This window comes from Coenobita brevimanus, chromosome 14 (genome assembly GCF_032717465.1).
Source record: "Coenobita brevimanus isolate Jiangsu-jjx chromosome 14, ASM3271746v2, whole genome shotgun sequence".
In the NCBI taxonomy this organism is placed as follows: Eukaryota; Metazoa; Arthropoda; class Malacostraca; order Decapoda; family Coenobitidae; genus Coenobita; species Coenobita brevimanus.
This window is the reverse complement of record NC_136967.1, coordinates 17,155,342-17,170,079: the sequence shown is the minus strand read 5'-3', so window position 1 is coordinate 17,170,079 and position 14,738 is coordinate 17,155,342. Positions and strand designations below refer to the sequence as shown.

The 14,738-nt window shown below is 41.7% G+C and overlaps 1 protein-coding gene across 1 annotated transcript in view; it reads right to left on the bottom strand.

Moving 5' to 3' along the window:
* Positions 1-14,738, bottom strand: part of LOC145419206 (uncharacterized) — a 289,310-nt gene that overhangs the window by 209,635 nt on the left and 64,937 nt on the right. The window contains exon 3 of the mRNA XM_080287441.1: positions 1,929-2,155. Coding sequence (XP_080143567.1) covers positions 1,929-2,155 — 227 coding nt within the window. The remainder of the gene's footprint in view (positions 1-1,928; positions 2,156-14,738) is intronic.

The window sequence follows — 14,738 nt, the reverse complement described above, 5'->3', positions numbered from 1 at the left end:
GTCACAGCCACACTCACGCAAGAGTGGTAGATTAAAGACGTGTAGGTAAAAAAAAAAATTAGAGAAAGTGAACTACAGTTAAATCAAAGCATATGGGCTTTTTTTTGTTTCTTTTTTTCTCAACCATAAACACGAAATGTAGCCAAAGGGTTAAATGTATTAGTAATATGACAGGAAGGGCAGACATAGATGGTTTGGGTATGTGGAGAGAATGGAGGATGACAACTGGGTGCAAAGGAGTACTGTTGCTGTTGATGTTATTGTTGTTCTACCCCAGTCTGTCTGACAGAAGACCCACCACCTGCAGGAAAGCAAGCAGCCGCCCCTGCAGGGCCATCCTGTGCAGTGAACTAATGTTCCCAGGTAACTGACAGCACCTCACCATAGCAATGCACTGGGATTTGTGTGGAAGTTTGGTTTCTGGGTGGACACCTCATTTGGGGTGCAGAGGGTGTGAGGCATAAATGCTGAAGGGAAGAGTTGTGAGAAGTACTGCAGACTGAAAACACTTGGGACAAAATCATACATGGTGACCTCAGGGATAAGGAACTCAACAGAGAGCTGCAAGAAATCAAGCAGCATGGCAAACCACCTATTATTAACTGATCAAGTCCAATGCATGCTGTTATAAAAGAAAGAAACGATATGTACTTAGGGGTGACTAAATTCACGCAGGATAACCTTACACAAAACCCCAAGTAACCTTGGTGCTACTGAGGATTATCTGAATTCTGCTACAGGTGCTGTGTTCCTGTGAGTGTAATTATGACTGGGTATGTACTTAGTGAGTTACTAAGTTACACATGATAACCAATGTAAAGTATGGCCACTGAACACAACTCCATACAACCCACATGGTACTGGCTGTTATCCAAACTTGTTGTAGGTGCTGTGCATCAGTACGAGTGTAACTGTGACTGGATATGCACTTAGGGAGTAACTAAAATCTCATAACAACCCTGTACAGTATGGCCCCCACCCTATATAACCCATGTGTTATGAGTGATGTGGGTGTTGTGCATCTGGGAGTGTATAATTATGACAAAATATGTACATGGGAGGGCTGTGATTCAGGTCACACACTGGTAACCCTCTATGGTCACCTGACATTATCCTATATAACCCATGTGTTACCAAGCGTTGTCTGAATTATTCTGAAAGTATTGTGCTGCTGGAAGTGAGTAATGAGTATACATAAACGGATATATATACTTAGAGAAATGACTAAACTTACACCAAAGTACATCTCTATTGCCAACTGATATAACACCATAGAACCCATATTATAACCACCTCTGAAAATTGTTATCCAAACAATCTTTATGATATCTAACCCCTTCAGATGTGGGGTGGGGAGGGGGATCCATCCATCCATCCATCCATCATCCAATCCTACACTGACCCATAAGAAGCACAGAAGCCTGGGGCTAGGCAAGTTGGTCCTGACATTTAAGATGAGAGTGACTGGCCCCACTCACCCCTGAGTGGCATTACATGAGCAATAAACCCCAACCACTCCATGGATACAAACCTTCACCAGTTCAATCTGAATGGAGCACTGTAATTACCCACTAAACCACCAAGCACCAAATCTGGTTATATGGTTACCACCCACTGTAGTAAATGGTTTCCTGGTGTACAGGAAACCATTTGGCCTGTCACATAGTCTAGAGTCACCCATAGGCAGAAAGAAGAGGAAAGAATGAAGGAAAGAAAGACATAAGAGGAAGTGTAAAGTCACCGTGGGCAGGTGGATGAGGAATGAATGAAGGAAAGCAAGACAGAAGAGGATGGAAGGAAAGAAGGATGGAGGAGAGGAAAGGGCAGACACCCGAGAGCTGCACTACATTGAGTGAGTGGATGGTGAGTGCCCCAAGTTGCTACTATCAAAACTTACTGTATTTAACAATAAATAGCAGCCTCCTTACCTTGTGTCTTTCCTACATCTGTCAACGTGGAGTGTGTATGTGTGGTGAGAGTTGGTGACTGGTGAGAAAGGTTGTGGGTGATGGTGTGAGAGCGGACTGGTGACTGGAGGTGAGCAGGATCCTGATGGTGTAGGGTGTGAGGGCGAGGGCGGCTGTGGTGGCCATTGACAACCTCGGAGCCTCGCGCCCGCTTACCCGCCCCGCCACTGCCACCTCCCACAGTGTTGCTGGTGACAAATGCTCAATTACCAACTAACAGAAGCTCTATTACTAACCATTCCATATTACTTATAAACCTCTGAGTTAATTTCTCTTTATAGTACACAGTCCTCACTGGAAATAAGGGATGAGTTACACAATAATGTAACTTTTTCCACACAAATAGTACACTAAATATGGGAGAAACTGTTAAATCTGTTTTACAGAGTACAATGAAGCATTGGTAAGCAATGTTTCGGATCGTTCTGTGGACTTAATGGCAAAAAGTAAGTTTGGATAGGTTACTTACACTGAGGACCAGCTGTACTTCTTTTCCTTTTCTATGGTTTTTCTCATATACTGTACAAGCATCCCCCTCTTAACAAGATTTATACAGGAGAAAGTCCAACTAATATGTTAAAAAAATAATAATAATAATAAATAAAAAAATAACCCCAGTACTGAAACTGCCAAACATTCAATGTTTTATAAGGGCACCTGGGACTTCTTAGGGGTTTACTTTACTGTACTCACCTCTATAAGATTTTACACAGCTGAAAAACACTATGTTCTTCACACGATAATACAGTTAGGCCTCAGTATACATAAGTTTGATATACCGTATGATAAATCAATAGAATGATGAACTAAAAGTTTATCAATAATGACTGTAAACTATGCCTAAATGACAACTGTAGCGGTCATATACGACAATCTTGTGTGTACATGGTACCTCCCACACACATTGACTCAGAAGTTTGAGTGAATATGGCTGCCCAGTGTTCACATTTGTTGTGATCATCTCCTTTTCATTCTGTTTTGCACATGCAAGGACACTGAAATACCACTGTTATCACCTAATAACAGTGCAAGTGCACAGAGAACGGTGTAGTGGGTGATTTTAAGTGGAGTGACAACTTCTGTGTGCAAAATACTAAAATTTTTTACTTGGAAATCATGTCTGGGAAGGATACTACTCCAGCAAATAACATGCCCCCTAAATAACAAAACTCTTCCACACATTCAAGAGACTTACCAACAAGATCAATCCTTTCACACATGACAATCTCTACATGTTCTCCCCGACACACCGCACACATATAATCTGCATTACCTTGCATCATACTTCTAATACCACATCTCTTATGCACCCACTTATCACACATAGCTACTGCAAAGATGGAGTTACTTCCCACATTATGGCGATAAACCGCACATGGTCACACACTCTCTGCTTTGACAGCACTGCCACTGACCAGAGATATCATCACTTCTGTTTTAACTGCATTTACTCTCTAACCCATGTGCTCCATTCTTGACTCTATTTCCTAAATCTTTCCTCTGCCTCCCTTTCATTCATCCATATGGGTTTTTAATTGGTACCTTGACCATTGACTGTAAGTGACCCTGAAAGGTTAAATTCAGGGTCATGGATATTCAGGGGGCTATAACTATTTTCTTCTTTTTTTCACAGTCGTTGCACTAAAGGTGAATACATGAATCTTACTGCTTCCTCATTAACTTTTTCTCCAACAAAGAAAACTATCCACATTGTAAACATCCCGACTCATTTTATATGTCTGATATTTCGCATTTAAGCAGCAACGCTACATGCCACTTCGTCCAACAATTTTACATTTTCATTTAGAATAAATGCTTGTGGTCATAGCACTTTCAGGGTGGTTAGGCATAACTAAAGTTAGTTTGGAACTACATGCTCAGTTCTGACAGGAAATGAGGAGCAAGGAAATTAAGCAAATAAACTTCTCATCACAGCTACCGTTCACACAAAACACTGAGGTAGGCAGCAGGCTGTGGCTGGTGGTATGGGGGTCACATGGGTCACGTCGGGTCAAGGAAACCAATCAGTGATCGACAAAAGCATAACACACGAGTTGTATTTGGAAATCCAGTACCAAAACACCCATTTCCCACGATTTCTCTTGCAAAAATGAGTGGTATTCCCATGCTATTATATAATTATGGGAGAAATTAAATGCTCATGTTATTGTAAGATTGTTGTTTTGTTTGGTCTTAAATTGTGACTCTACTGTACAGTAATCCAGGTAAGTATTAGTTGGCAGGTTGGAGTAGAATAGATGGCACTACGTAAATAAGTTCACTAAGTTATGAAGTCTATAACACTAGTTCTTAAATCTAACCTTATTTGCTAATTTTTTTCACTTTGGGGTCAGGCTAGGCAGGAGGAAGACTGGGTGAGCATGAACATACCCAGTTGGCGGGAAACTGCAAACAGACAATTGAGATGCAAGCGGCGCCTGCCACATTTGAATTTTTTTCTTAATTTTACCCATTTGTGGGGAATTTTTAAATTTTTTTTTGCATAAATATTCCTCCGGAGATTTATTGCCGTTCAAATGAATGCCGTTAAATTGAGGTTTTACTGTATGTACACCCATCGCAAATTGACTTAGTAAAGTACTTACACAGAATTACTATGGGAGAGTTGTCTGTCTTTGCTTTGTGTTTCCAGCTCTGCCAAGTGAATTTTTTGGGCAAGAAGTAACTGGCAACTCCTCTGGTGTTGGCGGGAGGTGGTGAAACACTCAGCACGTCGGTGCTTGCCCAGAAGCGAGTGGTAGTATACAGTACGTTTCTGTCACTACGAGCTTGCACCTCCCACTTTTTTCGTATGCATTACTGTTATTTTCCTAGAGTCAAGTTGTCATGCCTGGAAAGTACTGGTCAAGGCATGATAGGGTCCGTATCATTGCATGGAGGCAGGATAACGTCCCTATCAACAAGATTTGTGAACGTACTGGATGCGCAAAGTCAACCGTCATGAAGATTCTTGCTGCAGTGTGTGGCCTCCCACCTGATGTCATAACAGAGCACAAGTATGGCGCTGGAAAGAAGAGGACGACTTCCAGAGGTACAGATGCACTTCATCTTTGCAAGCTGTTTTCTACTGGATTTAGATCCAGACTGTTGCCAGGCCAGTCAAGGACCTCAAACCAATCATCCTGAAGCCACTTTGTCACCTTTCTTGACTTGTGACATGGAGTTGAATCATGCACAAAAAAGTCACACCCATTTACAGCAAAAATGTTTAACAAATGATCTTTCAGAACTTAATTGTACTGGCCACCATTCATCATCAAGTTCTTAGGAAGAAAGTAGAGGCCTCCCCTTCCAATTTCACCTGAGAAACACCCCCATACCATTACTGATTGTGGATGCTTAACAATCGGCACCGTGTAAGCAGGGTCATACTGACTACAGCAGGCAGGGCAATGAACCTTGGCAAAATGCACCTGGAACACTTGAAATGTGCTTTCATCAGAAAACATAACTTTTCTCCACTCATCTGATGACCAGTGTGCATACTTCTTGACAAACTGAATGTGCTGCTTCTTCATGCTGTCATTGAGAAGCAGTTTCTTTCTTGCTGTGCAGCTTGGCAAACCCAGCTCCTTCTGCAAGCGGTGTTGAATAGTTAGAACTGAGATGTCGTGTAAAAGCTGGGGATGCATTCTCTTCAATTCTGCTGCTGTCAGCCAGGGATAATGATTACTTCCCTCTTCAGAAGTGAATATGTACCTCTGGAAGTCGTCCTCTTCTTTCCAGCGCCATACTTGTGCTCTGTTACGACATCAGGTGGCAGGCCGCGCACTGCAGCAAGAATCTTCATGACGGTTGACTTTGCGTATCCAGTACGTTCACAAATCTTGTTGATAAGGACGTTATCCTGCCTCCATGCAATGATACGGACCCTATCATCCCTTGACCAGTACTTTCCAGGCATGAAAACTTGACTCTAGGAAAATAACAGTAATGCATACGAAAAAAGTGGGAGGTGCAAGCTCGTAGCGACAGAAACGTACTGTATACTACCACTCGCTTCTGGGCAAGCACCGACGTGCTGAGTGTTTCACCACCTCCCGCCAACACCAGAGGAGTTGCCAGTTACTTCTTGCCCAAAAAATTCACTTGGCAGAGCTGGAAACACAAAGCAAAGACAGACAACTCTCCCATAGTAATTCTGTGTGTAAGTACTGTCAATTTGCTGTGGGTGCACATACAGTAAAACCTCAATTTAACGGCATTCATTTGAATGGCAACCCCAAACTAACGGCACAAATCTCCGGAGGAATATTTATGCAAAAAAAAAATTTAAAAATTCCCCACAAATGGGTAAAATTAAGAAAAAAATTCAAATGTGGCAGGCGCCGCGTGCATCTCAATCGTCTGTTTGCAGTTTCCCGCCAACTGGATATGTTCATGCTCACCCAGTCTTCCTCCTGCCTAGCCTGACCCCAAAGTGAAAAAAATTAGCAAATAAGGTTAGATTTAAGAACTAGTGTTATAGACTTCATAACTTAGTGAACTTATTTACGTAGTGCCATCTATTCTACTCCAACCTGCCAACTAATACTTACCTGGATTACTGTACAGTAGAGTCACGATTCAAGACCAAACAAAACAACAATCTTACAATAACATGAGCATTTAATTTCTCCCATAATTATATAATAGCATGGTAATACCACTCATTTTTGCAAGAGAAATCGTGGGAAATGGGTGTTTTGGTACTGGATTTCCAGATACAACTCGTGTGTTATGCTTTTGTCGGTCACTGATTGGTTTCCTTGACCCGACGTGACCCATGTGACCCCCATACCACCAGCCACAGCCTGCTGCCTACCTCAGTGTTGTGTGAACGGTCGCTGTGATGAGAAGTTATTTGCTTAATTTCCTTGCTCCTCATTTCCTGTCAGAACTGAGCATGTGGTTCCAAACTAACTTTAGTTATGCCTAACCACCCTGAAAGTGCTACGACCACAAGCATTTATTCTAAATGAAAATGTAAAATTGTTGGACGAAGTGGCATGTAGCGTTGCTGCTTAACCTGCCCCATCCCGACATTTTTGGACCTTTTTTGGGGGGGCTCAACATCCGCTTTTGGTGAGAAACATCGAAAATTCATAAAGAAATTGCTCACCTGACGTTTAAAGTACCGGATTTAGGTGCAAGTACTTCCTTACCTGACCGGGTTTTCTAACAGGCTGGTACCAAAGAAAACGAGTTCTATGGGAGGGTAACTATTTTATCCACTCATAAACAGTATGTATTTATTTACTCGGTACGAATTTATATGTAGTACAGGAGTATATTGGTTTTCAAACAGTAATATAGGCATTATAAGCATTGTTTCACTCACTAACTCATCACCATTCATGACCTTTTTTTTCCCACATTACCTGATCATCAATTCTGACTGTTTCTTCCTCTAATGCTGTGTAAACTTTGTCCTCCACATTGTCATCGATTGGGGAATCACTCTGGCCCTGAATGTCTTTATTGGCCAGGTCACTGGTAACAGGTGAATTGCCGAGACAATGGCGTGCAGGGGGGGGGGGGAGGAGGTTATGCGGTGTAAGGCATTGTTCCTGCTTGGCATCTTGTAGAGGAATAGAGGAAGGTGTCCCGTGTATACGTGCCAAAAATCACTCGCGAAATCACCCGCGAAAATTGAAAATTGTGCAAATTAGGGACCTTGCAATGTTGCCGCATTAATTCATGTCACTGGGATGGCGCGGGTTCAATGCGAAATATCAGACATATAAAATGAGTCGGGATGTTTACAATGTGGATAGTTTTCATTGTTGGAGAAAAAGTTAATGATGAAGCAGTAGACGGCCATCGTTCTTCTCCTAGATCTATTAACAGTGGTGTTCCTCAGGGCTCTGTCCTATCACCACCTCTCTTCCTTTTATTCATCAATGATCTTCTAAGCTGTACATCTAACCCTATCCACTCATACGCTGATGACTCCACCCTTCACCTTTCCATTCGGTTCCCGCAACGCCCATCTCAACAGTTACTTCAACAAACAAGGGATGAGGCTATGGCACACCTAATGTCTGACTTGGCTCGTATCTCTGACTGGTAAAAATAATGTGGTTGTTTTTAATGCATCAAAAACTCAGTTCTTACACCTATCAACCCGACAAAATCTTCCACAGGTATACCCACTAATGTTTAATAATATTCAGCTTAATCCTGCATCATCCTTGAACATGCTTGGGGTTTCATTTACTCGGGACTTATCTTGGAAAGATCATATTACATCTCTTGTAAAATCTGCTTCCAAGAGATTGGGTGTGCTAAGCTGACTCCGCTCTTTCTTTACCCCTGCACAATTGTTGACTCTATACAGGGGTTTTATCCGCCCCTGTGTGGAGTACAACTCTCATGTGTGGGGAGGCTCCCCACATACAGCTCTTCTCAATAGGGTGGAGTCAAAGGCTTTTCGTCTCATTAACTCTCCTCCTCTTACTGACTCCCTTCAATCTCTGTCTCTTCGCCGCACTGTTGCATCTTTATCTCTTTTCTATCGCTACTTTAATGGTCACTGCTCCTCTGAACTGTCTGCATGCATTCCACCTCCACGACGGGCGCATAGCACCCGTCTGGCAGCAAACTCTCATCCCTTTTCTGTCCAACTCTCTAATGCAAGAGTTAACCGTTACTCCCAGTCTTTCATTTATGCAACAGGTCAGCTCTGGAACTGTCTCCATCTGTCTGTATTTCCTGCTTCCTATGATCTCCAGTCTTTCAAACGCAGTGTGTCCAGGCATCTCAAAATGATCGGATCTTGAATTTGGCTCTCTATTGTATTTTCTTTTTCTCTTGGAGGGAACTGTTACTGCGGGCTCATGGCCTTTGGTTCCTTCTTCCTCGCGCAAAAAAAAAAAAAATCATGTATTCACCTTTAGTGCAACGACTGTGAAAAAAAGAAGAAAATAGGTTTTGTGCTCAATCATTTTGGTATAAACTGACGATCTTTGGTCAAGTAAATTCGAATCTCATGATCCGTGAAGACACTACATGTTGACATAAACAGTTAGGCAAGATAATGGGGTGCTTTGTGGGGTGGAAGACAATTGACAATCGTCATGGTCGAGCCTGCCACAGACGTCGTAGGACACGCATGCTCATGAATCATGTGCTGCATTTGTTTGTGTGCACTTGTGATAGGATTAATGTCATTCCTACTTACAAAACCACTTACACTCTCCAATGAATACACACAACAAGAGCTTATTCATTTGTATGAGTCATACAAAAAGGTAAAAATATTATACTCTGGCAAGTCTAGCAACTAGTCAGCTCATTCATCCCTTATAATTTAATGTTTTCTATGTTAATTCTTTAGAAATGAGTAGATCTGTATCTCTTAATATATGGTTTCAATGAGGAGAGTCATATTTTCCTCCTCTGAGACGATTTACTAACTTAAATTTATTAATGCCAAAATTCGCCTTCAGTCAACAATTTCGACAAACCGTCCCAAATCCAGGAACGGTCAACAGTCATTTTTTGCCTGCTCTGAGAGAGGTCGGAAAGGTGGACTGAAGTCGAGAGGACGCACGCTGAGAATCTGAGATGTCAGGATCGTACTGTTGTGTTCCCCTGTGCATTAATAGGGGTGGCCATCAATTTCCTCAGATTATGAATGATGAAATTACAAAATAAACAATTTGGATAATATAGTGTCATAAAGTATGTATATATTTCTCAAAGTGGCTAATCAATCCAGAATAGAATATATTCTCTATAATAAGTATATATAGAAAACTATATGTATATATATAAAAATATGTGCTTTTCACTTTCACAAAGTACACACTGCTTCCTACCCAGATGACTTAACACTCCCACACACACTTCATGACTGGTGTACTACAAAAAGACTCAGAATGGCCTCTTTTATGGTAGAACACAGTCATAACTCACACCTCACTATCAACAACATCCCTCTTGTCCCACATCCACACAAAATCTTTGGTGAAATGAAAGCACAGTAACAGAAGAATTTGGTAATATCTTGCAGCATAGAGCAGTTAGTTAGAAGCTGATCTGTAAAAATATTTATCTAAGACAGCCTTTCCGAAATTATCTTGATGTCCTCAAATGTGAATATTACAAAATCTTGGGTGCTGCAATATTAGTAAACAAAAGCAGAGTCTATCTTGTCCCGGGGACTGTACCTTCAATGCGCATGCGCCACTTGGATATTTGGGATGTTACGAGCGTCGTACCGATTTTTTACTTATATTGGCTAGTAATCGACTTGAAGAGGGCAATTACAAAGTATTTCGTTCCAGCCAATAGTGAGTAATGTAACTCCACCTCTTTCAGTACAATAAAAGACTATTAATGCAAAATAAATGAGAATCTTGGAGTTCATTTGATGCTAATCTAGCTGGATAAATATTTTTTACGTATTACTATGAAAATAATAAGTAGTTTCCCTTCATTTCTTCTCAATTATTTGAGAAAAAAAAAATTCCTCTACACATTACAAACATTAATTTGAATCATAAGTCCACACAAAGATATATTATTAATGATTCATGAGAGTGCGACTGTTCACTGTCAGTGGCAGGCTCGACCACTTCAATGGCGGCCCCAAAGCACCCCATTATGTGAGTTCAGTTCTTGTGAATTATACTGTCATACAAATTATACTGTTTGGCTGACTTGTTTATTTTTCACAATTTCTGCATTCGTCTGTATCTAAGAAGTGAGATACGCAATCACTCCATGCTGATGACTTCTTTATAGGTTTTTTTCCTTTATTGTTGATGATTTACGGCTCTCAAAAAGTTTCACACTGCATTTTTTTATTAGTACCGAAAGTGATTTGTGACAAAATATGTGTAATGCTGGCCGGCTATTATTCACGTGCTGTTTAGGTGAAGTTTATGTTTGATTTCTAATGAGGACTTTCAAGAGGCTTAGTGGCAATCCTTGGTGATTAAAATTTTCATGAGGAGTATTAGGGGGCAAAACTAATTGGTTAGGTCCTAGTTAGACTGCAGTAGCTATGCATTGATGTGTCCAGTCGGTGAGGTCGTATGTAAACACACTGTCTTCTGTGTCATAAGACAGAAGTATTTCTAGTAATCTATCTTTAAATACATTTTTAACAAAAAAGATGAGGCTCCTAGAACCTAACCCCCTATTTTCTATCTATCTATTGCCAGACGCTTCACTCCCGTTTGGGGTGGCCACAAACAAATCACCTCCAAGTCGCCCTGTCCCCCACCATTTCACTGCCCTGCTCCCAACTCACACCCCCCTCTCTCATATACCTCTCCACCCCATCCCTCCATCTCATCCTCGGCCTCCCCCTCCCTCTTCCCCCCTCCACCTCACTCACATGCACTCTCTTCATCAGTCTTTCACCCTCCATCCTCTCCACATGGCCAAACCACCTCAGTGTGTTCCTCATAACGCTTCCTATCACATCCACATCCACACCACAACGCTCCTTTATATCCTCATTCGTCAGCCTGTCTCTCCATGTGACTCCACAGGCTCCTCTTAAATAACTCATTCCCACTGCTCTCACTCTTGACTTGTGTCCTTCCAAAAACACCCAAGCTTCACTTCCATACGTTAGAGTTGGTATCACAACAGTAATCCCTCTAATATCTAAACATCCCCACTAACCGGACATAATCATCCTGGGATCCAATATTCCCAAACTGGGCCAAAAACCGCAAAAAATTCGAAAAAAATCTGACTTTTTTCCCCACCCGTAATTTTAAATAGCCGCCTGGTGCCGAACAGCTGTTACACCATGGTCCCTTCACCCCTTCCTTCCTCCCCCTTCCCCTGTCAGGGTTGCCATTTGGTACTTTTCATTACCAAGTGTGGGCCAATTTCGTAATAAAAATTCGTTTGGTAATGAATCAGAAAAATGCATTACCAAATGAATTTTTCACATGTATGAGGATACACAGGATGGAGATGGTGGATTGTTTACTCTCTCTGATTATATGCTACCCTATATAACATGAAAATCATCAACATGGTGTTGATTGTAGAATTTAGAGTGCAAAGGATTAACTGTGGACTGCAAACTGACGGTTCAAACCAGTCCAGGAGCCAGGGACTTGTAAGTACCCAGAATGTCTAATATTGTATAAACTCACCTCTAAAACCTCATTTTATGGTTCTTTTGCATTTATTTCAGTCTTTTATGTCTCTTATTGGTGTGATTTGGGTCTTAAATAGGTGTCATACATGCCCAGAGGGAGTTGTATATGTGTTTCTCTGCGTAAGGGTCCATAAGTACAAGTCCATAAGCTGAGGCCCAACATCCGGACAGCACCACTATCCGGACCTGCCTATGGCCCTATTACGTCAGATATTGGAGAGATTACTGTACTGTCATGTAGTAACTTTTTCACTTCCACGCTCACTTCCCTGTTTCTTATCACTGCTTTCAAAGAACCACCAACCTTTCTTCACTGCTGTACCCTTTCAAGCACTTCACCCTCCAAACCTCCATCCTTACTTATCACACTACCCAAGTACTTAAACGTACTCACATTTTCCAATTCCTCACCATCCAACCTCGCTGTACATTCACTGACTTCACCTCTCTCAAAGACCATCACTTTACTCTTCCCTACATTCACCTTTAGATTCCGTTTCTTACACACTCTCTCAAACTCATCCACCAAGCCTTGCATCTCCCCTTCGTCTTCACTCAACAACACAGTATCATATGCAAACAACAGTACAGGGAGTTTCCAAACACTATCCTCTCTCACAAGGGCCACTCCAACATCCACTACCCTACCTTGTACTTCTTTTATTACCCCATCCATATACAGATTGAACAACCATGGAGACATGACACATCCCTGTTTCAACCCAACTTTCAAAGAGAAAAATTCACTTAGTTCACCATCCACACGCACTGCAGCCTTTGCACCATCGTACATACTCTTCACAGCATTCAACAACTTCCCATCTACTCCATATATTCTTAACACTTTCCACAACCCTTGTCTATCCACCCTGTCATATGCTTTCTCTAAATCAATGAAAGCCGCATACAACTTCTTTCCCTTCTCTAGAAACTTTTCCACTAAAGATCTAAGAATGAATATCTGATCTACACAACCTCTTCCCTTCCTAAAGCCTCCCTGTTCTTCTGCAACTAATTTCTCTGTTCTTTCTCTAACTCTGTTAATAAGTATCCTACCATATACTTTTCCTATTATACTAAGAAGACAAATGCCCCTATGATTACCACACACTTCTTTTTCCCCTTTTCCTTTGTACAAGGGAATAATTATACCTGACTTCCAATCCTCCGGGACTCTACCTTCCTCCAAGGCCAATCTGCACATCTTCCACATCCATTCTATTACTATCTCTCCCCCATGCTTCAGAATTTCACCACACACTCCATCAATTCCTGGGGCTTTCCCCAATATAACTTTCTTCATTGCTTCCACAACTTCTATCCTACTGATTTCTTCCTGTCTTCTCATCTCCCTCCTTCTCCCAGCCATTCCCCAGCCACTTATACTCGCATTACTTCCATCCTCTATGTTCAACAATTCCTTAAAGTGTTCTCTCCATCTGCTCACTTTTTCTCCTTTCTCCACTAGTAATCTACCATTTTTATCTTTCACTCCCCTGCTAACTTCACTTCCACCCTGTCTTACTCTTTTCACCTCTTTCCAGAACATTTTCTTACAGTCCCTCCACTTTACACTCAAATTCCTTCCAAATTCCTCATCCACTCTCTTCTTACTCTCTCTTACTAATCTTTTCAACTCTTTCTTTCTACATATAACTCTCTCTTCCGCCTCTCAACTTCTTCCACGCCCCTATTTCTCATCCATTCATTGTATGCTTTCTTCTTTTGTGCCACAGCCTGTCTCACCTCTTCAGTCCACCATGCTGTTCCTTGCACCCCTCTCCGTCTTCTCTTCCTTCCACACACCACATCACATGCTGCACATATTTCTTCTGTAAATATCCTACACACAACTTCCACGTCTCCCATCTGCTCCAATTCATATTTGCCCAATCATTCCTCCACTTCTCTCTTATACTCTGCCTTTTTCTGATCCTCTTGTAACCTTTCCACTATCCTTACAAATACTCCTTCCTCTCATCTTTCCCTTCTTCTATTCCTCCATCTTACTTGAATCCTAATTCTGGCCACCACCAAGTAGTGGTCAGAAAGTCCACTCCCCCAACCTCTATAAGCTCTTGCATCCATTACACATCTTTGCATCCTTTCATCCACACACACATAATCAATCATTGCCTTCCTTTCATTCAGTTCACCACCCACCCTTCTCATCACTCGCCATGTATACCTGTGGATCATTTTATGCCTGAAGAGGGTATTGGCTATCACCAACCCCCTCCCAGCACAAATGTCCACTAACGCACTCCCATTCTCATCTATCTCAGCAGGCACATCCCACTCACCAAGTATTCCATCCACCTTCACATTCCCAACTTTATCATTCATATCACCGATCACAAACACTCTTTCATTCCTTCCAAACTTTTCCATGCACGCTTCTATATTTGTCCAGAACTCATCTCTCACTCTTCTAGCACGATCTTGCATTGGTGCATACACCACACAATCGCCCACATTTGTATTCCAACTTTCAACTTTACCCACACAATCCTTGACCCAACTGATCCATACTGTCTTATGCTCTTCTTCCATCTTTTACTCACAACTATACATACTCCTTCCTTTGCCCTCTCATTCTCACCTACTCCTGCACATATACCCCATCCATACTCCCATTC